The sequence below is a fragment of the Carcharhinus amblyrhynchos genome, chromosome 2 (genome assembly GCF_965287045.1).
Source record: "Carcharhinus amblyrhynchos chromosome 2, sCarAmb.v2.hapA, whole genome shotgun sequence".
Lineage (NCBI taxonomy): Eukaryota > Metazoa > Chordata > Chondrichthyes > Carcharhiniformes > Carcharhinidae > Carcharhinus > Carcharhinus amblyrhynchos.
The window spans coordinates 84,591,053-84,618,340 of NC_137325.1; the positions used below are offsets into that span (position 1 = coordinate 84,591,053).

Below are 27,288 nucleotides of genomic sequence, written 5' to 3' on the forward strand. Positions count from 1 at the left end.
TTACATGACCAATGAAGAAATAAATGTTATAGTTTAAGTTTTTAAAGCACAATTTTTTTCTGTTCAATGCCATAGTGCTTCCAAAGAATCCAGTTAATCACTCATTCACAGTGGAATAAGAGCAGGCTATTCAGCTCTCCAGCATGTTCCAACATTCTATTAGATCATGGCTGATACCTCAAATTAATTTATCTGCTTTTGTTCCATATTGCTTGATACCCTAAGCCAACAATTGATTTCAGTCTTCACTGTATAATTTCATCAAGCATCCACAGCCTTCTTGGAGAGGACTGGAGCTTCCCATTGCCCTTTAAGTTAAAAAGTACTTCTTCATTTCAATTGTAAATAGCACAGCTCCAACTTTAAGAGTATGCTTGCTTTCTCCAAATTCCTTCATCAAATACAACATTTTTCTGTAACTCACCTTTATCCTATTAAACAACTCATGGTGGCATGGTGGTTAGCACTGCTGCCTTACAACACCAGTGACCCGGATTCGATTCCCAGCTTGGGTCACTGTGCGGTGTCTACATGTTCTCCTTGTGTCGGAGTAGGCTTACTCTGGGTGCTCCAGTTTCTTCCCACAGTCGGAAAAACATGTTGGTTAGGTACATTAACCATGTTAAATTCTCTCTCAGTGTATCCGAATAGGCACTTGAGTGTGGCGACTAAGGGATTTTCACAGTAACTTCATTGCAGTGCTAATGTAAGCCCACTTGTGACACTAATAAATAAACTAAACTCAAAAAAGAAATGACCCCAGGAGTATATATGTGACACTTAGAAAGAAGGATAAAGCAACCAGTGCTAAATGGATCCCAGGAGGCAACATCGGATTTTCTTCAAAGCTGTGTCCAGGAAATGAGTGCTAACTCAAAGAAAAATCTACCTGCATAGTCCAAGAATAGACTGTAAAAACAGGCTAAAATTTACTTGTCAATAGCACAGTGTAGCTCTAACAATGTGCAATGCAGCAAGAAAGACTTAAGATTCTCCGATTCTTTTATCCTTAATGGATTTATCCAATTCCTTCTTGAAAGTTACAATTGAATCTGCTTTCTACCAGGCAGTGTAATTGAGATCAGAAAGCTGTGTAAAACAAAACAATTTTGTAATCTCTCCCAGGTTCTTTGCCAATAATTTAAATCCATGTCCTATGATTACTGACTCTCTTGTCAGTGGGAAACAGTTTATCCTCGTCTACATAATTTTGATCGCCTTTATGAAATCTTCCTTTAACTTTCTTTGCTCTCAAGTGAACAATCCCAATTTCTCTAAACTCTCCAATAAAGTTCCTCATCCCTGGTACTAATATGCTAAATATCCTCTGAGCCTATAATTGTTTTATGGAAATATAACTCTAAAGAGTCTGACAATCTTTTGCCTTATGGACCCTTGATGGTATTTGAACAATTGGGCAGAATATTGAATATGTCAGTAGAAATCCTGTAACTAAGAATATGTAATAATAATGGGAGACTCGAATCTTCATATAGACTAGGGCAATCAAATTGGCAAGAATGATCTAGAAGGAGAGTTTATGCAGGAATTGGACCTGTATCTCAAATGCTCATGATCTGACACATTTCAGATTTGGTGATTTTAGAGTTTTTGCATCCTACAAGATGTATTTGTAAAACATAAAAACAACAATGAGAAATAAAAGATTTTCAAAGCTTTAGTTAATTTTACTGTTTTATTTTTTACTTTTTATTTAAATCTTCATTGCTTTATCATTTTATTATTTCACATCTCAACCAGAGGGAAGTCAGCTGCTGTACTGGAACAGGCTATGCAGGTTAAAAGTTTAGGAACTTGGTAACTGGCCATGAGTTGTGCCATCCATGTATCAAAATATCATAGGCCACATTGGTCCAGGCTTTCACAGCACACCATAGTTAATCTTTCACAGGGATTATTTTTTGGAATTATGCAAATCCCAGGCTGACAATGAGCCCTGACATCAGAGACAAAATGATTCTCATACCAATCAAGGAAAATTGATCTAGTCACCTATGCACACTTGCTGGCCTTATAAACAACAGAACAAATTCTGATCCTCTTAAAAGACCTAGGATTTTGAATTTTACCAATGACAAACAATTTACATCTGTGGGTACCTGCTGCATTTGAACATCAGAATAATTTGGTTAAGTCATTCCTTAGAAGCTTTGAATCCCGTTGGTGCCTCTCATCCACTGTTACTTAGGTCATTCTGGGAAAATACCTCCGATACAATGAGGTCTCATCAGCACTATACATTTGCTCTAATGTCAGACCGTTTTCCAATACTATAACGGAAAATTCATCCATGTAGACCTCAGCAGCCTCCTGGTCAGCTGAAGCTTTTTCACCACATGCTTTTAAAACTTGTTATTCCATCCCTTCCCCCAGACCCTCCATCCAGTCCCCTCTTCCCTCTCAGAAACCCCCACCCACTCAGTCTCCCTTCAGCCAAGTAGCTTGACAGTGCCAACAGTGCACTGCCCATTGTCCCCAAGCATTGATATCCTGGCCTAGCACCTTGGGCCCCTCGGAGCTTGGGGAGGTTGTTCCACTAGCCACATGTCCCTCTGCTGCTGTCAGGCGACAGAAGAAGGGTCCCTCAAAAGGTCCTGTGAGTTGGGCAGACTTAGGCTGGATGCAATGGGTTGACCTCGTCATTCCCCGTAGGGGATGTGGGTGTTCTTGGCTGGACTGTCTCTTCTTGCCCCAGCAGCCCTTAAGATCATGGCACAGTGATCGATATCGGCATTCCTGCCTGTTAGCTGTGAAAATTCTGGTACCAAGTCTGGCAGGACATGACAGAGGTGCCTCATCATCTCCTTTGTGAACTGGAGCTCCAGTGGCAAATGCTATCTGTTAGGTTATGAAGGAGATCAGAGTGCTGTACAGTCTGAGAACGTCATCATCGCCTTCGAGTTCCTTCCATGACTGGTGCAGCCTCCAGCCCTTGATCCTAGCCTGTGGCTTCCTGAACTTCATTTTGAGGCTCCATCATCAGTGCTGCTGGACATTGCTGCTGCAGCCTCTCCTCCTCCAGTGCTGTGATCAGGGTCACTGTGAGCTCCACTGCCTCCATGCCCAAATCGTCAATGATCCCGCAAGGTATTAGACAGCAAGAGATTTGCATTCTACCGACTCATCAATACCATCGCCTGATCCTTTGGGCATGTTAACCTGGGGGCAGCCAGTTCAGGAACATTGCTTGCAAGGAACATCACTTGCAGCACTTACACACACGCTCCCATCTCCAGACCACGGTGATCCCTTGCATTTGCCCATGCCGATGAGCTACTGGCCATCAGTCTGGGAATCACCTCACAGTGGAGACAACTGCATGATCTTTCAGAAGGTTAATCTTTGATCCTGTTGCTGCTTCTCCCCAGCCTTCTACCATTTGAAGTGTGCAGACCCATGATATTTTTCTTCTTAGGATGTTTTCTTGATGTTGCCGATGAAACAAAATCTCAAACAAATCATCACCAATTTTCTTCCTGCAATGTCCTAACTGGTTTAGGGATTGTAAATTGCAACAGGAGGAAAAAAATGCGATTTACACATGTAGATTCAAAATAATGTGTAACAGGTTTTATTGAATGCAATGTTCTCTGCAATGTACAGGAAGTAAAATAGCAGCTTCTGCAAATACCCTAATGACATCACCATCTAATCAGGTGATCAACTCATACAGCAACCTGCAACCCTTTTAAATATATAATACTGAGCCACTAGCTAACAGCCCTGACACTTAAGACTGAGTTTTAGCCTTATATTTTAAACTGTGGTGAGATAGTAGTGCAAAGGCGTAAATCCTGAGGGCCAATTAGTGGAACACGCACGAAGCTCAGGATACAAACTAGGCACAAACGGTTCCTCCTTCGGGGGGAGCAGTACTAAATGGCACCCTGCTGAGTCAAGCTGGAGATTTCAGAAATTTCATCCCTCTATACTTTAACTTGCTGATTTGCTAATCCTTGGGTTGATCCAGACCACCCAACCCCACCCCCCTGCCCTGAGTGTCTTATGAGTAGCCATCTGGCCAGGCTGCATGGAAATGATCAAATCCCACCCCAGCTATGTGTCAAGCATCCATTCAGTGACAGCAACCCCTGATCCTATACCAGAGAGGAGGCTCTCAAATTCCTTCAGCAGTGACCTTAACGAGTAAAGCCAGTGACCCCTGGCAGCTGCCCCCCACTCTGTCTCCTACGCCATCCCCTAGGGCTGCTCACTTGTTTCTGTCCTCTTGGTATCCCTGGTACTTACCTCATGTCTTCCCTTGGTGGTCATGGCGCCTCGTTCTCGTTTTTAAAGAGCATTAGTGATTCACACGGGTGTGGCATCACGACTGGTGGGTGGGAAGATTCGTCGAAGGCAGATGATATGATGTTATTCCCGCAAAGTATATCACAATGGAACAAATTCATGCAAATCAGGTTTGTGCCCTTACTGGGTGTGAATTTGATCATATCATCGGAGGCTGGCTGGGAAGATCACAATTGGAAATTTCACCAGCATAAATCCCATTTTTGACCTCTCATGAGATTTAGTGGCCATTACAGGATTTGTGCTAATGAGACTGCTAGTTCACACCTATTGATATCAGCTCAGAAATATACATCCTGCGCAACATATACAACTTTGAGGAGGGAGTTCACATGATCTTCCCCAACCTGCACTGTGATAACATCTGTTGGAATTTAACTCTGGCTGTTCGAGTTTGACTAGCATAGTGACTGCAGGCAAGAGCCTGCGCTGTCTACCATCAACTTGGTGCAAACTTCAGACCCTCATCAGACCTGCCAACTACTGGAATCTCGGAACTCATGCCTTCACACTAACACATATATGTGCTTCTTCTGTACTGCAAGTATGAGACATTTGTTCAATTGAAGCATAACCTCCCTACTTTTGTATTCAATTTCCCTTACAATGATCTTTCTTAGTTATTTGCTGTATATGCACACTAGCTTCTTGTGATTCATGGAGAAGGACACCCAGATACCTCTGAATCTCAGAGCTCTACATAATGTCTCGCCATTTAGATAATAAGGTTTTTTCACTTATCTTGTCAAAATAACCAATTTCACATTTCTCCACATTATACTCCATTTGCCAGATTTTTGCTCACTCACTTAACTTATCCAAGTCCCTTGTTCTTATGTCCATTTTAATTAGTCACAGAGAAAAGTGTACTGGCATACTTCCTAATTGGTATGCATTGGTGGTTACAAGGTAGATAGAGACATGTTCTGGAAGGAACAATATTATATTTTCTTGTTCACTCTTTATTGAATGTTCATGTAAGTGGCAAACACCAACTTGCCGGCTCAGCTGGCCCTCCCTTCTATGCATCATATTGTCCAAGATCATTCTCAGCACGGATAATTAAAATGTAGTCTGTGAACTCAAAAGCCTGTATGGACTTTGTCAGCCAACACCCTGAGAAGGACCCACATTTGGACAATACAAACACCACGCTTTAGGCTCAGTTTCTTACCTTGATTGACTGTCTCCACCACAACCAGGCCCTTCCCATTTCATTCCTCCATACTGCTGACCCAACTCCACAATCCACACCCCACCCCCACAACTGATTCACCCTTATTGATCCTGAGCCTCCATTCAAAAATCCATTCTCCTGCTCCCCTCTCATGCTGTAAAGTTAAACGAGGAAAGCCGCCAACCTCACATGCAACTGCAAAAAGCTGACAGGTTCATACCATCTTTAAACAATTGTGTGATGTTTGCTGTCTTGAATTTTTTTTTACAGTAATGTGCATTCATGGTGCACAAATATATTACAAGTATGAACCTGCCCCCCCCACCCCCCTGATCTATGTAGATAATCAGGATCAAATTTCACTGATGTATCATGGACTCATATTGGCAATGTTACCTTTCGCAAGATATTATACTGTCCTCCAAGCTGGAAATTAAAAAATCTTGTGCCACTAATCAAAACAAGACAGGTAAATTCTTAGAATACTGACTACAAAGGCTGCAAAGTACTTTGGTATATCAAGGTTATGACAGGCTCTACATCAATGCAAGTTCTCTCTGAACACTCTAGTCATTATTAAAAAGTTTATTGATTAATTTAGCATGAGCAATACCTTGGGATGTCTACTGCTTAAAATAATTGATAACCAATGATATACACCACAAATTTTAATTAAATTTAATATCTGCATTTTTAAAAACGTACACACACCTCTGAATACTTAAAAAGAAATGGTGGTGAGACCTCAACTAAGCTTTGGCAACATTGTTATATCCGGAACACAGAATATCTTTTTATACTTACAGGTTTTCTGGACAGAGATATGATCTCTCTTAAATGGCAATGATTGTTGTGAATTGTACCCTTTTTCTTCTTGAGGTTTTCCTTACAATTAAACATAATAAATAATTAATTCTTTCTGCAAGCCTCACAAATTCTACAAATAGCAACTACCATATTATAATAATTAACCTCTTTACTCAGGTACATTATAATTTATGCATGGCATAAGATCAATGTGCCTGCTTGTAGTTATTAGTTGTTTAATTTTCAGGATTTTATTCATCCTCCAATTGGAGAGATGATAATACTTTAACGAGATTCAATCTGTCCTTTTTAATCCTTCTTCCCATTCCATGCATAAATGAACCTTATTAAGATGATATTGTTGAAAGTAAATTACCATATATTTGCTTTAACACTGAGTGCTGCTTGGCAGTCCTGACACAGGAGCTCCTGTTGTTGTACGTTTGGCTGCTCTTGTTGGAAATGACATTCAGGACATTGCCATTGAGATACTTCCTCCAGGCTAGTTGAATGGTGAAGGCTACCACCTCCTGTTTCCACATCTTGTCAACATTGTCTCCATTCTGAAGCCTCCAGTGAAGGAGCAGCAGTAGGCCTTTACGTATCCTGTAACTACAAATGTAAGTAACAATACTAACACTTCTATGAATGTAGGAAAATACACAGCAAGAAAAGCCTCTGCAGTCCATCTGGCTGGTAGCAAACACAAATATTCTACTTTCCCATTCCCTCCAAAAGTGTCTAATTCTCTTGTATTTCATTCCACACTGTCTTCCCCCTTTGGCAGTTCATTTCAAATGTTCATCACCCTCAGCATATAGTTAAATGTGAATTGTTTATACAATTTTCCACATCTAAACACTATAACTTCTTTCCTCAACAATCTCAAGGTTAATATTTCCAATGGCTCACATGCTTTAAGCTAGGCATTACTCTTACGTGCTGTCTACAATACATGAATTTACTTCTTATAGTAAGGCAAACAGCTAAATTTCCCCATAACCTTCAAAGAAGTGTAGGTTAGATGGATTAGCCATGGTAAAAGGGGCTACGGAGAGGTGGAGAAGTTATTGGCAGTGAAGAGAGTGAAGTTTAAGATAACGGATGTGGTGGTGATCATGCAGGTTGTTTTATCCTGGACAGTGTTGAGTTTCAAGTGTGGTTGGAGTTGCACTTATACAAGACATTGATGAGTATTCCATCACGTTCCTGACTTGTGCCTCATGGACGAACAGGCTTTGGGATTTTGGAGTTAAGAGCTGTGTTCCCAGCCTCTCACTTGCTCTTATATCCACAGCATTTATGCAGCTGATCCAATTAAAGTTCTGGTCAAAAGTGAGCCCCAGGATGTTGATGGTTGGGGATTCAATGAAGATAGTACTATTGAGTATCAATGAAAGTGGTTGGAGATGTTCATTGCCTGGCACCTACATGTACACGTGCCATTTAACAGCCCAATTCTGAATGTTGTACGCATCTTGCTGCATGTGAACAGACTGTTTCATTACCTGAGAATATGAAGAACAATCTGCAATTATTAGGGAATATCCCATTTCCGACCTTACGGTGGGAGGAAAGTCATTGTTGAAACAACAATGCAAGGTTGGGCTGAGGACACTACCCTGAGGAACTCCTGCAGTAATGTTCTGGAGCTGACCACAACCATTTTCCTTTGTGTTTCATATGAATCCAACCAATTGAGACTTTTTTCTGTGATTTTACTAAGGCTCCTTGTTGTCACACTCAGTCAGATACGTCCTTGCTGTTCAGGGAAGTCAATCTCACGTAACCACAATCTCAAAAGTTACGCCTAATGGTACGAATGGTTTTACTGAAATCTACACACCAATATGCAATATCCTTCCCTTACACTATCCTTTACCCTCTAGCTATTTAATATATACTTTCAATCTCATTGCCTTGCATTTGTTCACATTTAAAACCATTTGCCACTTATTAGTCTATTATTCCAACTTTCCAAATCCTTTCATATTTGGTTTGCTTTTTTCAGATTAATTGAAACCCCACTATAACTTGTTGCCTGTAAACCTGGACAACTTTGTTTCAATGACAACTTACATGTATATAGCACCTTTAATGTAGCAAATTATACTTGAAGTGCTTCAGAAAAGCATTTAAAAAAACTGATACAAAGTCACATTAGGACATATCAGACAAAGAAGCAGATTTCTGATCTTAGCTCCAATTCCTTTACAAACAATGACAATGAGTGACAGTTCAACATGTCTGCATGCTCCATTCATAACCACCCGTCACTTCCTCTGATTTAGCCAATTTTCTTAGATGTTCACCTCCTAGTTTACATCTTTTTAAATTTTCCACTAATCACTTCTATAGCTATGTACCAAAAGACTTGCTCATATCTAAAACATTAATTCACAAAATTTTCATTACCAACAAGATCGTTCATTTCCTGAAGGAACCTCATTAGATTTGTTAAACAAGACCTTTTCCCTTCAAATCCTTGCTGATTTCCTCTTGGTAAATAATACTTGCCTATCTTGGTGTTTCATTATCCCCTCTTGCAAAAGACTTTGTAATATTATTTTACCCAAATTAGATGACCTGCAGTTCACAGGGTCTTTTTTTTAAAGAATAGTGTTATGTTAATGTCTTCTAATTGTGAGGCAATAATGATTCCCCAAAGATAGCCACAGGACTTATGCAATTTGAAGAGGAGCCACCTTAAGTTGATTTATATGTAGACTATTGGGACATTGTGCCTCATCTTCCTTTAATTTCCTTAACCTATAAACTTTCCAGTGAACTCATTCTATTTATAGTTATGAGCCAGTGTAATATTCAGATGCACATTCATCTGTAACTTTGGCTTCCAGAACTATGATAGGGGTCATCTTTATCTTCCACCCCCAACCTCCATATTCAAAGGATCATCCTCTGCCATTTTCACCAGCTTCAGTGTGATGCCACTACCACATCTTCCTCTGCCCTCTCTTTCCAGCATTCTGTAGGAACTGTTCCCTCTGCAACATCCTGGTCCACTATTAAGTCACCCTTAACATGCCCTCCCTCCCTTTTCTACGGCACCTTTCCATACAAGTGCAGGAGATCAGTCCACTTTCTCCCTTTTCATCATTCAAGACCCTAAACGTGCCTTCCAAGTGAAATAATTATTTACTTATACTTCTTTCAATTTATTATACTTTATTCATTGTATATCATGTGGTCTCTGCAGTTGGGTGACCGAACACAGGTTGGGTAACCATTGGCAGAACACCTCCATTCAGCCTGCAAGAATGACCGTGAGCTTCCTGTCACTTCTCATTCTAATTCTCCACCTTGTACCCATTCTGACCTTTCTGTCCATGGCCTGGTAGTGTTTCAAGCTCAAGTAATAGCACCTCACCTTTTGCCCCAGTACCCTACAGCTTTTGGACATATAGTCCAACAACTTTAAATCATAATCTATGCCTCCATTTTGTTTTGTGTGTTTTTTCTGGCTTTTTTTTTCACCTCTTCGTGTTGCATTCAGATGGTTGTGATATAGCCATTCATGACTCATCTGGACATATCCTTTGTTTCTTTACTATACCTATTACCATTCCTTTGGCGTTGGTATAGTGAAATCTTTTGTTAATTAATCTTTCTTGCCTTATCACACATCTTCTCTTATATATTGCTCAAAGGAGAGACATCTTGCCAAAGCTTTTCATCACAATTTTAATTGATATTTCCATTTAGCCTCCATCTCCCTTTTCTCCTTCAGTATAAATTGCTGTGCTGCTTTGAAATTTAGCATTTTTATGTTAGTCCTGATGAGTGCAAGATGAAAAGCTTGAGCAACATGCTCCTTTTAAAAGGAAGTAATCTCTTCAGATCTTGTATAAAGTTTGAAAGCAAGAGCCTCTTTTTTTCTTGATCATCAAAACTGTTATAACCTCTTTACTACATTCTAAGTAAAAAAATCACCATGGTTAGAATTGGTCACATTTCAGAAAGCATTATCAGATCAAGGGAAATACTGTAAATAAAACAGTATGGAAAAGTTTTAAAATATCCTTGATTGTGAAGTAAACAAGTTTAGGAACATAACAGGACTGGTTAAGTGACAATGTGGCATGACAGCTTTTACTATGTTAACTATGCTTAAACGTTCTAGGCCAAAGACGATCAAACAGTAAATGACAAGATCTCCCTGGAGCTGTCCGATGTGGAATAAATATGCACTTGAATCATTTCCTTTGTGTTGTTTGCTACTATTCTAAAAATGTGAATTCAAAAGCACAGCTGTTCTACTGTGATTTGAAAGGAATTCCTAGAAATCTCTGTAGACATTTATCAATGAGTAATAATGAATGCAGCTTCATGCATCTGGGTACAACATGCAATCTGAATAGCCTTGCTTGCATTCTTTAATGCCCTCATTTGACTGTGTTCCACTTTTGTGTTATGTACATGGATAAATCTGTAATTAACACAATCATAGTATAGATTTAAAGTTATAATATTCAATGAAGAACACAATTCCTATGGACTTGGTTGAATGAAAAGCAAAATGGATTTTGGGAATTTGGACTCGTGTGATATATTTAGTCATAAAAGAGATTAGCAACTTAGATAGTTTAGATGCAATCTAACTTCAACTCAGAATGCATGCAAAATTAATTCTTGAACTCCAACATAACCCAGCAATAAGCAGTGCCTTCAGAACAGCAAGGGAAAGAACTAAAGACCCTCAGTAATACAGTACCCAAAATCTTACTTTCTATTTTAGAATAAAATCTTAAAATCTATAAAATCTTATTTTAGTTTTAGGTATTATTCACAAATCACATGAATTAAGATCAGAGGGTCCTACAATTATAGCGAACGTGGTACCGTTGTTTAAAAAGGGTAGGAGGGATAGCCCGGGTAACTATAGGCTGGTGAGCTTAACGTCAGTGGTAGGTAAGTTGATGGAGAGGATTCTTAGGGATAGGATGTATGCGCACTTGGAGCGTTGCAATCTGATTAAGGATACGCAGCATGGCTTTGTCAAGGGGAAGTCTTGCCTTATGAATCTGGTAGAATTCTTTGAGGAGGTGACAAAAACGGTTGACGAAGGAGGAGATGACAAAAACGGTTGACGAAGAACGAGCCGTTGATGTCGTCTATCTGGATTTCAGTAAGGCGTTTGACAAAGTCCCTCATGGTAGGTTGGTACAGAAGATTAAAGCGCATGGGATATGTGGTCAGGTATCTAGATGGGTAGAGAACTGGCTTGCAAAGAGGAGTCAGAGAGTAGTAGTGGAGGGGTCTTTTTCTAGCTGGAGGTCTGTCACTAGTGGTGTGCCGCAGGGCTTGGTACTGGGACCTCTTCTCTTTGTAGTGTATATAAATGATTTGGAAGAGGGAGTAGGTGGTGTGATCAGCAAATTTGCTGATGACACCAAGATGGCTGGATTGGCGGGCAGTGAGGAGCAGTGTCTGGCAATACAGCAGGATATTGATAGGCTGGTTGATTGGGCAGATACGTGGCAAATGGAGTTTAATCCGGATAAATGTGAGGTGATGCATTTTGGCCAGAATAATGTAGGGGGAAGTTATATGATAAAGGGTAAACCCGTAAGGAGTATAGAATCGCAGCGAGACCTGGGGGTGCAAGTGCACAAGTCTTTGAAGGTGGCAGTGCAAATGGAGAGTGTGGTGAAGAAAGCCTATGGTATGTTAGCCTTTATAGGAAGGGGTATAGAATATAAGAGCTGGAGCCTAATGTTGCAGTTGTACAGAACGTTGGTTAGGCCGCATTTGGAGTACTGCGTCCAGTTCTGGTCGCCTTACTACCAGAAGGACGTGGAGACTCTGGAGAGAGTGCAGGAGGTTTACCAGGATGTTGCCTGGCATGGAAGGACTGGGGTATGAGGAAAGATTGAAGAAATTGGGGCTCTTTTCCCTTGAAAGATGGCGACTGAGGGGGGATCTAATAGAGGTATATAAGATTATGAAGGGTAGATAGAGTAAACAGAGGTAAGCTATTTCCTATAATAGAGACGCGTAGGACAAGGGGCCATGGACTTAAGGTGAGGGGGGAGAGGTACAACACAGATATTAGAGGGAGGTTTTTCCACGCAGAGGGTAGTGGGGGTATGGGATGCTCTGCCAAGTAAGGTGGTGGAGGCAAACACGCTAGAGTCCTTTAAGAGTAACTTAGACAGGCACATGACTGAGTTGGAGATGGGTGGATATAGGAGATCCTTTTAAATAAGGGTCATTAGCATTGGGGCGTCCCTGGTAATGTAAATGGGTGTAGTACAATAATAATGTTTTTTCTCTTTTCATTCACAGGTTTTAAGTCGGTCCACCTTGTGTCCAACGAGGGGCATACACGCGATGGGTCGTACTGGGGCTGCTCTTGGTTGTTCGAAATTGGCCTAGTGCTTCATGTCATTAGTGTGTGCCTAAACTGGACCAGATACTGGGCAAGACAACAGCTCAGTGACTATCGCTGATTGCTGTGCAGACACATGGATTTGGGCCGGTGTCTGTGGGAGTTTGCGCATTCTCCCCGTGCTTGCGTGGGTTTTCTCCAGGTGCTCCGGTTTCCTCCCACACCCCAAAGATGTGCTGTTAGGCTGATTGGCAGGAATAAATTGTCCCTAAATCAGTTTCCCTCAATCTGGATGGCCATAAAACATTAGACAGGGGTCGTGGGTAGAGAGGTGGACTGGTGGTGTTGAGATGGCGGCGTGGACTCGTTGGGCTGAAGGGCCTGTTTCCCGGGCTGATTTTGTTCTTCTTCTTCTTCAATTCATTCACAAGACAAATGAAAAGATATTTCCATATGTTTACAAGCGATCATGACAATTCAAACAAGGCAAAAGTGATACAAGTAGACTTTAGGGAGTTAGGAAGGGAATTAAAGCAGAACTCCAAGAGCAGCAACCTCAGGATGACTCCTGGTGCCACACCACGTGCCAATGAACATAAGAATAGGGAGGTTGAGCAGTTTAACATGTCGCTGGAAAAATGGAGTAGGAGGGTGGGCTTTAGATTCCTGAGACATTGAAATTGATTTTGGGGTTGGTGGGACCTGTACAAGAGGATGGATTACATCTTAACTGGACTGAAACTAGTGTCTACATAGGGTGGTTTGCTAGTGCTGTCGGGGAGGGTTTAAGCTAGGTTGGCAGAGGGTTGGGAACCTGAGAGAAAATTCAGGTTCAAGAGAGGAGAAAAGCTGGCAATGGGAAGTGGAGAGGTATTAAGCGATAAAGAGGATATTTCAGAGAGTAGTACCAAGGTAAAAAGAATACTTGAATAGTTTTATAGAATTAGAATAGGCTATAGTTAGGTAGGGTCATAGTAAGGGGGAAAGTAAAAAAGCCTAAACCAGGGTTAATATGAATGCATGAATTGCGGTTAATTAGGGTGGTGAACTACAGGCACTGGGTGACAAACAAAATTATGATATTATTGCCATAACAGAGACCTGGCTCAAAGAAGGGCAGGACTGAGCATTAAATATTCCTTTGTTTAAAGGTGTTTAGAAGAGACAGAAAGACAGGAAAGGAAACAAAGGGCAACGGGCAGAGTGGCAATGGTGAATGGTAGTTTGATTAAAGATGATATTTCAGAACAGGATAGGGAAGATGTTCCAGAGGGTTCAAGGACAGAAACTCTCTGGCTAGAGGTAAAGAATGAAAAAGGTACTGTCTTATTGATCAGTGTAGCATACTGACCACCAACCAATGGAAGGGATGGAGAGAAATAAATTTGTAAGGAAATTACACAGATGCAAGAATTATAGAGTAATTATAATGGGGGACTTCAGTTATCCAAATATAGACTGAATACTGCAAAGGGACAAGAGGGGTGAGAGTTCTTGGAATGTGCTCATGATAAATTTCTGCAGTAGTATGTTGCAAGTCCAATGAGAGAGCAGGCACTATAGAGAATGAGGTGGCCCGACTGAATCAAATGTCAATGGGAGAGCATTTAGAGGGCACTGACCATTGTATCATGAGGTTTATGTTAGCCATGGAAAAGGACAAGGAAAATCCAGAGCAAGGATAATTAACTGGGGGAAAACCAACTTCGATTGGATGAGAATGCATGAGTCGAGTGAGCTGGAATCGAACGATGGCTGAACAATGGGCCACCTTCAAAAGAAAGGGTATTGCAGGCAATGTCAAGATACATTTTCTTGAAGGGGAATGGTAGGACAAATAAATCCAGAGCGTCCTGGATGATGAGAGAGATAGAGGTGACGATAAAAGGGAAGAAATGCATGGATGACAGATGTCAGGTAGAAAATACAATGGAAAATCAGGCTGAATATAGAAACATCAGAAGGGAAATGAAAAAGCATGGAAAATGCTGGTAACTAACATAAAAGGGAATTCTTCTTTAAGTACATAAAGTAATGGTAAACAACAGAATAGAACTGATTAGGGATAAAAAGGACATTTGCAAATGGAGGCAGGAGAAATAGAAATAAATGGGTACTTTGCATCTGTCTTTATAAAGGAAGAAGATGCTAGTCAGGCTGAGGTGAGAGAGGAGATAACTAGTATACCAGTAAAACATACAATCAAGAAGATTTGAAAGAAAGGCTATGTTAAATTAAAATTGATAGGAACCAGGTTTGGATGAGATGTATCGAAAAGTGCTGAGGGAAGTGAGAGTGGAAATTGCAGAGGCACTATGGATAGTTTTCTTGCCTTTCTTAGAAAAAGGGATGGTGCCACAGGACTGGAGAATTGCAAATGTTGTACCCTTACTTAAAAAACAGGGCGCAAGGATAGTGCATGCAATTATAAACCAGTCATTCAATATGGGGAAAATTCTGGAATCTATAATTATGGACAAAATCAATAGTCACTTGGACAAATGTACAATAATTAAGGAAAGCCAGTTTGGAATCATGAAGAGAAAATCACGCTTAAGTAACTTGCTGCAGTTTTTTTGAGGAGGTCAAAGAAAAGGTTAATAAGGGCAATGCTATTGATGTGATGGATATGGATTTTCAAAAGGCATCTGATACAGTGCCATGCAAGAAAATTGTGAGTAATATTCTCATTTATGGAATTAAAGGGAAACTAGACACTTGGATAAGAATCTGGCTGAGTGACAGGAAGCAGAGTAGTAATAAATGTTTTTTTCAGATAGTAACAAGGTTTGTAGTGGAATTCCCCAGGGGTCAGCACTTCTGCTCTCCCTGATATATATAATAACCTAGACTGTCGTGTGCAGGGGATAACTTCAAAATTTACAGATGATATAAAGATTGCAAATGTTGTCAACTGTGATGAGAACAGTCTTGCACTTCAAAAGGATTTGGATAGACAAGTGACAGATGAAGTTCAATGCAGGGAAGTGCAAGGTGAATCATTTTGACAGGATGAATATGGAAAGGCAGAATAAAACATAGGGAGAAACTCTAGAGGAGGTGCAGGAACAGACGGACCTCAATCTATATGTACATAAATCATTGAAGATGGCAGGACATATTGAGAGCACAGCTAATAAAGCATACAATATCTTAAGCTTTATTAATAGGGATACTGAGGAAGGAATTCATGTTGATCTTGTATAAGACATCAGTTAAGCCTCATCTGAAGTACTACATCCAGTTCTGGAAACCATACTTGAGGAAGATAAAGGCATTGTAGAAAGTACAGAGGAAATTCACAAGAATGATTCCAAGGATAAAGAACTGTACCTATAAGGACAGATTGGAGAGGTTGAAACTGTTTTCCTTGGCGATAAGAAGGCAGAGAGGAAATTTTATGGAAGTATTAAAAGCAGGGTAAATAGCGAGAAACTATTTCTACTCAAAAAAGCATCACAGAATAAAGGATATAGATTCAAAATAATGGATAAGAGGAGTAAGAGTGATGCAGGAAACATTTTTTCATTCAGTCATGGTTGGAGTCTGGATCGAATTTCTGAGTAGTGGTGGCAGGTTCGAACAAGGTACCCAAAAGGGAATTGGATTGTTATCTGAAAAAACATGCAAGGTAACAGGTTAAAAAGAAGTAGGAGAGTGGAACTAGGTAGAATGCTTTGAGGGTCATTGCAGACTCAATGGGCTGAATGGCCTCCTCCTGTAAAGATACTATGATTCTGTGTTAAGTGCAATTCTATGCACGGTGCTTGCAAGTGAACTTTCCATATCAAATATACCTATTTTGAATGGTCTATTGTAAGTAGGAATTACTTAAGTTTAAATAAAAAGATTCTTCCAATAAGTAAAAAAGTTGTTGGGGTTAAAACTCTAAAACAAGAAGTTCAAACATTGGTTCCATCTCTCTGATCTATCATTGATTTTGCTAACTTTTCACTGCAAATGTCAAAAGTGAAAACTTAGAAATAAAACTAATTGATTTTCATTGATTGACTTGTGTAATTGACCAGCTTTCGAACAGCATCTGTTATTTCTCTGCTCTGTTTAATTGGCTTTAGGCTCTTCTGACAGTGAAAAAACAACCAGTGAGAAAAGGCAGAGAAATGTTCAACTGTCTATGATCAACCAAAACTGATAATCTACATCCCACAGTACTTAGTTGTCTGAAAATACTGGATGCATTGGTGGTTATCTTCCAAGATTCTACAGACTCTGGAACAGTACCTATATATTGGAGGGTCGCTAATATAGGAAATTATAGACCAGTCAGCTGGACGTTGGTAGTTATATAAATCTGAGCAGGTGATGGTGGCAGAGGTGGCTTTGGAAAGACCACACTCGAGAAACTAGCCCTCTTCAACCTCTGCTTTGCTGGACATAAGAACATAAGAAATAGGAGCAGGAGTAGGCCATCCAGCCCCTCGAGCCTGCCCCGCCATCCAATAAGATCATGGCTGATCTGAAGTGGCTCAGTTCCACTTTCCCGCTTTCTCCCCATAACCCTTAATTCCCTTGCCTACCAAAATCCTATCTACCCGTGTCTTAAATATATTTAGCGAGGTAGCATCCACCACCTCAACGGGCAGAGAATTCCAGAGATTCACCACCCTTTGAGTGAAGAAGTTCCTCCTCAACTCTGTTCTAAACTGCATCCCCCCCCTTAGCTTGAGGCTGTGCCCTCTAGTCCTGCTGTCCCTTCTGAGCAGGAAGAACCTCTCCACCTCTACCTTATCCATCCCCTTCATCATCTTACATGTCTCAATAAGATCCCCCCTCATCCTTCTAAACTCCAACGAGTACAAGCCCAGTCTATTCAGCCTCTCTTCATAGCTCAATCCCCTCAACTCCGGTATCAGCCTAGTGAAACTCCTCTGCACTCCCTCCAAGGCCAAAATATCCTTGCGCAAGTGCGGCAACCAAAACTGCACACAGTACTCCAGCTGCGGCCTCACCAGTGCCTTGTACAGTTGCAGCAAGACCTCTCTACTTTTATGTTCAATCCCCCTTGCTATGAAGGCCAGCATCCCATTTGCGTTCCTGACCACCTGCTGCACCTGTAGGCTGGGTTTTTGCGACTCATGCACAAGGACCCCCAGGTCCCTCTGCACCGTAGCACGCTGCAGCTTTTTGCCCTTTAAGTAGTAGCCCTTCCTACTATTATTCCTGCCAAAGTGGATAACCTCGCACTTGCCAACACTGTATTCCATCTGCCAGGTCCTCGCTCACTTGCTCAGCCTATCTAAATCCCTCTGCAGACTTTCTACACCCTCCGCACAATTTGCTTTTCCACTTATCTTTGTGTCATCAGCAAATTTCAACACCTTACACTCAGCTCCCTCCTCCAGATCATCTATATAAATGGTAAATAGCTGAGGCCCCAGCACTGATCCTTGCAGCACTCCACTAGTCACCAACCGCCAATCCGAATAGCACCCATTGACACCTACTCTCTGCCTCCTATTTGACAGCCAATCCTCTATCCACGCTAACATTTTACCCACAACTCCATGCCCTCTAACCTTCTGTAATAACATTTTGTGCGGCACCTTATCAAACGCCTTCTGAAAATCGAGAAACACCACATCCACCGGTTCCCCTCCGTCCACCGCACTAGACACATCCTCATAGAATTCCAACAAATTCATCAGACACCACTTCCCCTTAATGAATCCGTGCTGCGTTTGCTGTACCAAACAATTCTTCTCAAGGTGCCTCGCTATTTCCTCTTTGATGATGGATTCAAGCATTTTTCCTACAACAGACATTAAACTAACCGGCCTATAATTCCCTGCTTTTTGCCTGCTACCCTTTTTAAACTGCGGCGTAACATTTGCCGTTTTCCAATCTTCCAGCACTTCCCTGGAATCCAGCGAGGTTTGGAAAATAATCACTAAGGCATCCACTATCACCTCCGCCATTTCCTTCAGAACCCTGGGATGCATTCCATCCGGTCCTGGTGACTTGTCCACCATCAGTCCCACTAGTCTGTCGAGCACTACCTCTCTAGTGACAATGATCTCATTCAGGCCCTCAACTCCGACCATCTTTCCATCGTTAATACCCGGCAAACTATTCGCGTCCTCCTCCGTGAAGACTGAAGCAAAAAATCTTATTCAAGGCCTCAGCCATTTCCTCATCCCCCACCACTAAACCCCACCTCTCATCCTCTAAGGGTCCAACATTCACCCTTGCCAGCCTCCTCCTCTTTATATATTTATAAAAACTCTTACCATCCTTTTTTATATTTAGTGCTAACTTAGATTCATAGTCTATCCTTCCTTTCTTTATCAACTTCTTCGTCTTTCTTTGTTGATTTTTAAACCTCTCCCAATCCTCTACTTGCCCAATACTTTCAGCCACTCTAAACGCATCAGCTTTTAATTTAATATTCTCCTTTGTGTCCTTCGTTATCCATGGCTGATTACCTCTTCTCCTACGATCCTTCTTTACCATCGGAATAAACTTCTGCTGAGCACCAAGAAAGATCTCCTTAAAGATCCTCCACTGTTCCTCAGCAGTCCTACCGCCCAATCTGCACCCCCAATCCACATTCGCCAATTCCTCTCTCATCCTATTGTACTCCCCTCTGTTCAAACAAAGGACACAGGTCCAGGATCCTACTTTCTCATCCTCCATCTGCATCAAAAACTCCACCATACAATGATCACTCTTCCCAAGCAGATCCCTCACAACAAGGTCCCTAATTCCACGTGCCTTATTACATAACACCAGATCTAAGATAGCTCGCTCCCTCGTCAGCTCCAGCACACACTGTTCAAGGAAACTATCTCGGCAGCATTCCTAGAACTCTTCCTCAAGCCCACCACGTCCAATATGGGTCAACCAATCAATATGTAGATTGAAATCCCCCATAATTATCGCCATTCCATTCCTGCACGCATCATTTATTTGTGTATTTATAGCCCGCCCCACCTCCAGGTCATTATTTGGGGGCCTACAGATCACACCCACCAGCGTCTTCCTCCCCTTGCTGCTCCTTATCTCCACCCACAACGATTCCACGTTCTGCTCTTTGGCGCCTATATCTTCCCTTACTACCACCCTGATACTATCCTTAATCAGCAGAGCTAGCCCTCCCCCTTTTTCCTCCCATCTATCCTTCCTAAACACTTGATACCCCTGGACATTCAGCTCCCAGTCCCTGTCACCCTGCAACCACGTCTCTGTAATGGCCATCAGATCATATCCGTTTGTGCTGATCTGCGCCACCAGCTCATTCACTTTGTTCTGAATGCTTCGTGCATTCAGATAAAGTGTCTTCATCCCAGCCTTTATCTGGACCCTATTTGAAGGAACGCTACCAACCTTACTCATGCTCCCTACTCCCTTTATTACTGGTACATCCTTGACCTCTTCCCGTACCTGTACCCTCTCTTTTACTTTAGACACTGTAACTTCACCTTCTCTTGCACCCTCCTCCCCCCTAAATGGATGCAGATGCTGTACTCAAAAAGGGACTATCAATGAAAATTATAATCACTGATGGACAGCAGAAAATCTATATTGTACTAGCAGATCTGCCATAATTGTACAGAGAATGAAAGAGTGCAGCTTAAGCACGAGTGGGATGATGCCACATGGCATTGCAATGACATTATAAAATATTGGTTGGGCTTCAGCTGTAGTATTGTGTCCAATTCTGGGTACCACATTTTGGGCAACCTAGTAAGTTTCTGTTTTTCGTAGAATTGCATGAAATGCATTAGTTTCCATCACTTTCCAGTGCTGTCATCGCTGAATCCCCTACTTTCAACATCCTGGATGAGTGCAGCTCCAACAATACTCAAGAAGCACACCCATTGATTGGCACACCATCCACAAACATTCACTCCCACCACAATCAACACACAGTGTTTCTTCTGTCACTAGGTCAAAATCATGGTACCGACACAGGTACCACCACCTTCTCAAGGGAAATTAGGGATGGGCAATAAATGCTGGCCTGTAACAGCAACACCAACAACTCCAGAATGAATTAAAAAGAGAAATAAGAGTCACTGGATTATCATCACAGTTTCTACATTTCAGCATTAACAGACTGAAGTGTGAAATTTGGAAGTGCAGGCAACTGTTAAGGATTGCAGATGCTGCAAATATGGCACTCTATAAATAAAAAAGTCTCATGTTATTTCCACAATCAGCATGCATACAGGGCACACAGTCATTCATGGTGAGCAACTTGTTAATTAATATGCCAGATCCAAGATTGAAGCATTGAGTTAGGTCCAGTCATGTATGTCATTCAAAACTTCTCCAACCTCTGTGGGATTCAGATGTTAAAATAAGGGATAGCCTCTTGGTCTTCATGATGTGCCTCTTGGTGCTTCAGATATAACACTGCATCAGTAACAAGGTTAATTGGGCACAAGTGGTGCATTCTTCTTCTTCTGGCTTGCAGTCTTCTTAGTCCAGTTGCCACGCATCTCTGTGCATCTCCTGGTGACAGCTGGGTTGAAAACAGTGAAATGTTTGTGCTCAGAAAGCATTTAGATATGGCTGCAGGACCTTCAACTCCATTGGGCAATGGCGGGACAGACAAATCAGTTCCCCATCCACAAGATGATTCAGAGAGCTGCTCATCTGTGCATAATTAATAAGCTTCCAAGCACGGAATTGGGTGCAATTTCCCATCATTTTGACTATAGGGAAAAGTACCTGCCCCCCACACCACACTTAGTTTCAAAAATAGAAAATTCTACCATATGAATCTTCATAGTCTAATAAACTGTTTAGTCTCAATTAGTGATTGTTCACTAACATGGTCATTCCCTGAGGAGAATTTTCTTACTCTGACGTTTAGTATCGAGTCCAAATCCCTATAACAGGGTAACTGGTTAGCTATAGGACTGTGTTGTAGCAGTGGAATGGGAATGGTTGAAGAGTGATTATTGAATGCAATTGTTACATTAGTCCATTTGAATTAATTAACTGATCTTTTCAGATAAAAGGAATTCCTGGTACCTCAAGGAGCAATATGACTGGCTAGTACAGCACTGGGGGCACCATCTTTATCCTCCACCTCTTTCATTTGAGTCTTCTACAGGCGATGTGTGCTTTGTTCCTCCTTCAGCTCCAATTCTTGCTGCTGTGCAATGTTGTGCAAAACATCATGATAATTCTGGAAACCTTTCTGGCGAGTACTAAATGGTACTTCCAGATCCATCCAAGCACTGGTAGTACATCTTGAGCATTCTGAGTTTTAAAGGGTGCCCTTTGTCTTCAGCTGCACCTGTTACATCTACTTACAGATCAAAAAGGGTCAGGGAGCTTGGATTGTTGCATGACGAAAGATCATAGCAATGTCCAGGAAATCAGGCACACATGTGTATCATTCTTTTCTTGTGGTTCCACACCTGCAACACAACAACTGAATGGAGTCACTTGCAGTTAATGAATACTTCTGGTTGAATTGGTGGTCCTCAGATTGTCATGCAAGTGAAGTCATGCACCTGTCGGAAGCCAGTCAGAGATACAAACCTAAACACTCACTCATTCGCATTAGTGCCATTGCAGGAAATATTGATATAACTGCAAGCTCAAAAAACAATCCATCTGTCACTTGCCTTGTGCAATTACAGTCAGTCCCTCTTTTAAGTTGCTCTGCTTTGAGTCACTCTGCCATAATGTTGGCCAGTTCACAAGCCTGTATTCACGTTTAAAATTGAGAGCTTCATTTTTAAGTCATTTCGTGCTGGGTGACAAAAGGTCATGTGACCCTATCAGTGCCATTTTGGAGCAGCTCTGCTGCTCCATGACCATTCTTTTCTCTCTGCCAAACTTCTGGTTCATGACCTGGCCCACTCCCTGACCCTCCCTCTCGCTGCCCCTTCAACTCACAACTTACCTCCTGCAAGTTAAAGCTGTGCTTTGCATTTCACTTCTGCGACACTCAGTCACACTTCTACAGATATAACCTAATGCCATTAAGGTGATGCTTCATAAACTTCAGGTGTTCATCCTCGAGTTGGGTTCAAGTCCAACTCCAGGACTTGAAGACAAAAATCAAAGCTGATATTCCAGTGTAGTACTGAGGGAGTACTACATTGTCTTTTGGTAGAGACATAAAATCGACATTTAGACATAAAGGAACTCATGACACTTTTTTGAAGAGCAGGGAACTTATCCTAGTTGCCTTGGCCAATATTTATCCTTCAATCAACATCATAAAATCAGATTACCTGCTTGTTTACCACATGTTGTTTCTGGAAATTTGCTGTGTGCAACATTGCAACAGTGGCTACACTCAAAGTACTTAATTGGTTGTAAAACGTTTTAGGATGTCATGTGATAGGAAAGGCATTACATAAACGCAAATCTTCCTTTTCTTTTTAGATGAATCATATAACTTTCTGAATGATGTTCTAAGAGACTTGTTCTGCAGGTTGTTACCGTCACATTCCATGCCCTATGGGATCTATTTTCCACCAGCTGGAACTTCCTGCTGTTTCTCTGCCTTTTAAAATGCTTTTTCCAACACAACTTCTGTTTTTAAGGTTCGTTGACCGTCTTTGGCACCCTACCACAGTTTCTTGCTTCTGAGGATTGATGCTGCAGCCGATTCCCTCCCCTCTTCCTTGGTTTCAATTCTCTGGGCCTTCCTGCTGACTCTGAATGCTTTTTAAATGCTTTCCTGCCATGATTACCTTTTTGTTAAGCTTTCCTGATTTTTTTGAGCAACCTACTAGTTTCTTTTCTCTTTAGACATTAATGATTCAGACTACCTGTGCCACTCTGCCCATCAATACTGGAATCATTTACCCTTAAGGCTTCCTGTTTCTCCTAATTGCCTTTCAGAATGTTTTTCCTGCCATGATTATGTACTTTTAAACTTTGGTTTTGGCAGTGTGCCTTTTTTTTCTCTTCAGTGATCAATCCTGCCAGCTGTTCCTGAAACTTCCATTCACAAGATATAAGCTTACTCATCTAGTGAGGGTCTCCATATATAACTCTATCTATACCCACATCGCTAAGGTGGCACAGTGGTTAGCAATGTATTTACATTTCCAAACTTTCACTTGACTTCCATAATGAGAATTTCCATTTTTAAAATTGAACTTTTGTTAACAGCAGTTAACTTTTTATTTACCAAGATTTTTATGCAATCCAATGGAAAGACAACTTTCATGTTTGGTGCTGACTCACGTGAAATACACTGAGAAATCAAAAGTTATATATGTATAAATTGTGATGAGAGGCGAAAGGCAAAAACACCTCACAGTAGAAAGATCTTTGAAAACAACTCCGAGTCTGATCAAAAATGTTCAGTTTTATTACATTTGTGAAATAATTATTTCTAAAATGATCAAATTATACAAAATCACCGTGCATTCAAAATCAGATGAAAGGAAGCCATTTGGCAAGGTTAATGAAAAATCTGTTTGTTAAAGTATATTTAATGTTGCTTATACAATTCAGGATTTCTGAATACAGTGCCGGATGTGACAAAAATTGCTCAGACATGCAGAATGTCCATTAATAGCTAGCAAATCAACTAAGGATCACATTAAATTTTCAGAAAATCATATTAAATATTATTGAATTATTGAGATGACAGATGACAAATGAGCATTTACAACATACAGACAGAACTCAACATAACCATGCGGGAATTACAAAACATGCTGATAATTTTTTTTCTCTGATTAATTCACTTTTATTTCTTTGCTATATTTTAAAAACTGATGCCACCCTTCTTGTCAATGCTTCTCTTTAACCCGTGCTAAGGTGTACACAAGCATAACCAAAATTGACTGCCTCTTAAAATCTTCCCACTCAGGCTGTGGTAGCTCCCTGTCCTATATCCCATTTACTTCTCGAGTCACTTCCTCTCTAAGTCAACTTAAAACATCTGCCAAAGAGAAAAAAAGAATAAAATTTGAACTTATGTACTAACCACAAGAATTTATTAATGACGTACGTCAAGGTTTACAAGCAATCATTTTTTTAAAACCAACTATGAGAAAGAAATTCCTACTTCTAGCTAATAAGTAGCCACACGCATAAAGATAAATTTTGCTGGAATTACTAACAGACTCACTGAAAACTTGGTCAACCAGTTCCAGAGTCCAGGGAAACCAATCTCAGCTTACCTGTTCCATACATGATTGGGATTCACAGTTTCTCGTTGCCAGCTAGCTTGATGTCTTCTCCTGATCTTTATTCCCAATAACTTTATATTGCAATTCAATCATACATACATGAACAATATCAAAAACTGGGCATCTTCCATATTTGTATTATTCAATAAATACCCTTTTAACAATTTTTCCTTATCTAATTTGACTCTTGGACAATGCCATTTCTTTTTGCTGTGATTATAAACCTGGTGTCTGGGAAAGTAGGATTTTCCCACACACTACAGCAGAGCATGCACAGTCAGGGCTGGATTTTGTCAACATTGAAGATGTTCTGCCACTGGAGCTGAAAGTGGATTCGGTCCCACCTTCCAGAGCTGCTGGCCCAACAGAAGGCAAGTAGCTCAGCAACGTCAATGCTGGTGGGCAGAAAGGGAGAACCTCAAATGTTTGTGGGGGGGGGGATAAGATCAGGTGCTTGTTGGAGCGAACATGGAGAGAACAGAGGATTGGAAGAAAATGTGACCAAGGGAGTAAGGGCTGGGCTGTTGATGAGAGAATGAATGTGATTTATCATCAGATCATTTCTCCCCATTAGACCTGGATCATGTTCTTCCTTACCCTCAACTCCTTTTACAACTGCATTACATTCTCCCACACTCCCGACTCCTAGGCATGGATCACATTCTTAACCACGAACAGCAGTGGGCTGATTTCTCAGATAGCCTAGGCCATGTACAGCAAATGACATAGCTGGACTGGAAAAATCCAGAAGTCATCACATAATCATTATTCATTTTGTAAAGTAAAAGGTGACCGCAGCAGCCGACTCCTGCACTTTCTAATCAATAAACCTCTTAGCAATTTGTGACCCACATATAATGCCTCATTAGTCACTACAACTCTCATGCAGTGTGTTTCGTTTGATGGAATGGTTAGCAACAGCTTGGGTACTTCCGTTTTTCATCCAACCCATCATGTCATCCTGCACATGAGCCAGACCACCCAATGATGTAATTCTCAGCATGTGACAGGAATGGCACACTATAATGTACGGACATTTGAGAGCTGTAAGACACAGACAGCCTTTACAGACATGTTTATTACTATTGCACACACTGTGAGGAAATCTCTTTAATAAAAATTTATGTGCAAATAGTATAAAAGATTGGCAAATGTCCTTGAGTATGTCTATGTGTGCATTTATTTATCTCCCCACCCCCTGTTGATTGGTAATAATTAATTGCAAGACATTGACGAGAAACTCAACTGGACTCACCATATAAACACAGTGGCTACAAGAGCAGGTCAGAGGCTAGAAATACTGTGGTGAGTAACTCACCTGATTTCCCAAAGCATATCCACTATCTACAAGGCACAAGTCAGGAGTGTGATGGAATACTCCCCACTTGCCTGATGGGTGCAGCTCCAACAACACTCAAGAAGCCTGACACCACTCAGGCTAAAGTAGCCCGCTCGATTGGCACCACATCTGCAAACATTCAATCCCTCCATCACCAATGCTCAGTAGCAGCAGTGTGTACTGTGTACCATCTACTAGATGCACTGCAGCAGTTCAAAGGTCCTTAGACAGCACCTTCCAAACCCATGACCACTTCCACCTAAAACAAGGGCAGCATTTACATTGGAACACCATCACCTGCAATTTCCACTCCAAGACACTCACTGTCCTAACTTGGAAATATATTGCCGCTCCTTTGCAGTCGCTGGGTCAAAATCCTGGAATAACCTCCCTAATGGCATTGTGGGTCCACCCACAGAATATGGACTGCAGCAATTCAAGAAGGCAGCTCACTACCACCTTCTCAAGGGCAACTAGGGAAGGGCATTAACTGCTGGCCAGTCAGCAATGCCAATGTTCCACGAATTAATAAAAAAAATTTAAATCCAACATTCCTTCTCCAGCTCAACTTTAATCTCTGCACCAAATACTAGCACAACACCAACATCCTTCTTCACCAGTCCAGTGTTTGCAAACTTATACAGAGTTGAGGAGCTCAGTGCCCTGCTTCTGCTGCTGGAATGCCATGTTTTCACCAAGTAATGCATTGTGCTTAGGTTGCAACAAAGGTTTGCCAAATGGTTAATTAACAAATGAACAAATAACAAACATATGGAAGGATCCCAGATATGGTTACCAACAGCATGTGTTTGCCAATCAACTCTATATTCACATTAGAGCTCAAAGTTGCCCAATGAATTGTCTGACCATCCCTCCCACCCTGTTCACTGTACCTCTATCTCCAGCATTGCCGCACAACTTGTGCTTTTTCCGTCTCTTGGTCACACAGCCACACTTTATGGAGAAGAACCGCGAGCAGCTCGCAAGCTGCAGTTTGACCACCCTGGCATATGCTGAAATTCTACTGCTCTATTCGTGTTATCTTCACCCTGACCCATTCCCGTCAAATGAAATTCACCTCGTTAAATGCCCCCCCCTTGCAGCTCAAATTATGCAAAATAATCAATGCTGAACATTTGTCAAATTCAGC

General features: G+C 41.2%; 1 protein-coding gene across 4 annotated transcripts in view; it reads right to left on the reverse strand.

Moving 5' to 3' along the window:
* The window catches only part of invs (inversin), a 292,265-nt gene that overhangs the window by 41,980 nt on the left and 222,997 nt on the right, over nt 1–27,288 (reverse strand). For all 4 annotated transcript variants that reach the window (XM_080208441.1, XM_080208415.1, XM_080208432.1 and 1 more), the window contains exons 16-17: nt 6,690–6,925; nt 6,311–6,391 (exon numbers count right to left, since the gene is read on the reverse strand). In XM_080208441.1, coding sequence (XP_080064567.1) covers nt 6,311–6,391; nt 6,690–6,925 — 317 coding nt within the window. The remainder of the gene's footprint in view (nt 1–6,310; nt 6,392–6,689; nt 6,926–27,288) is intronic.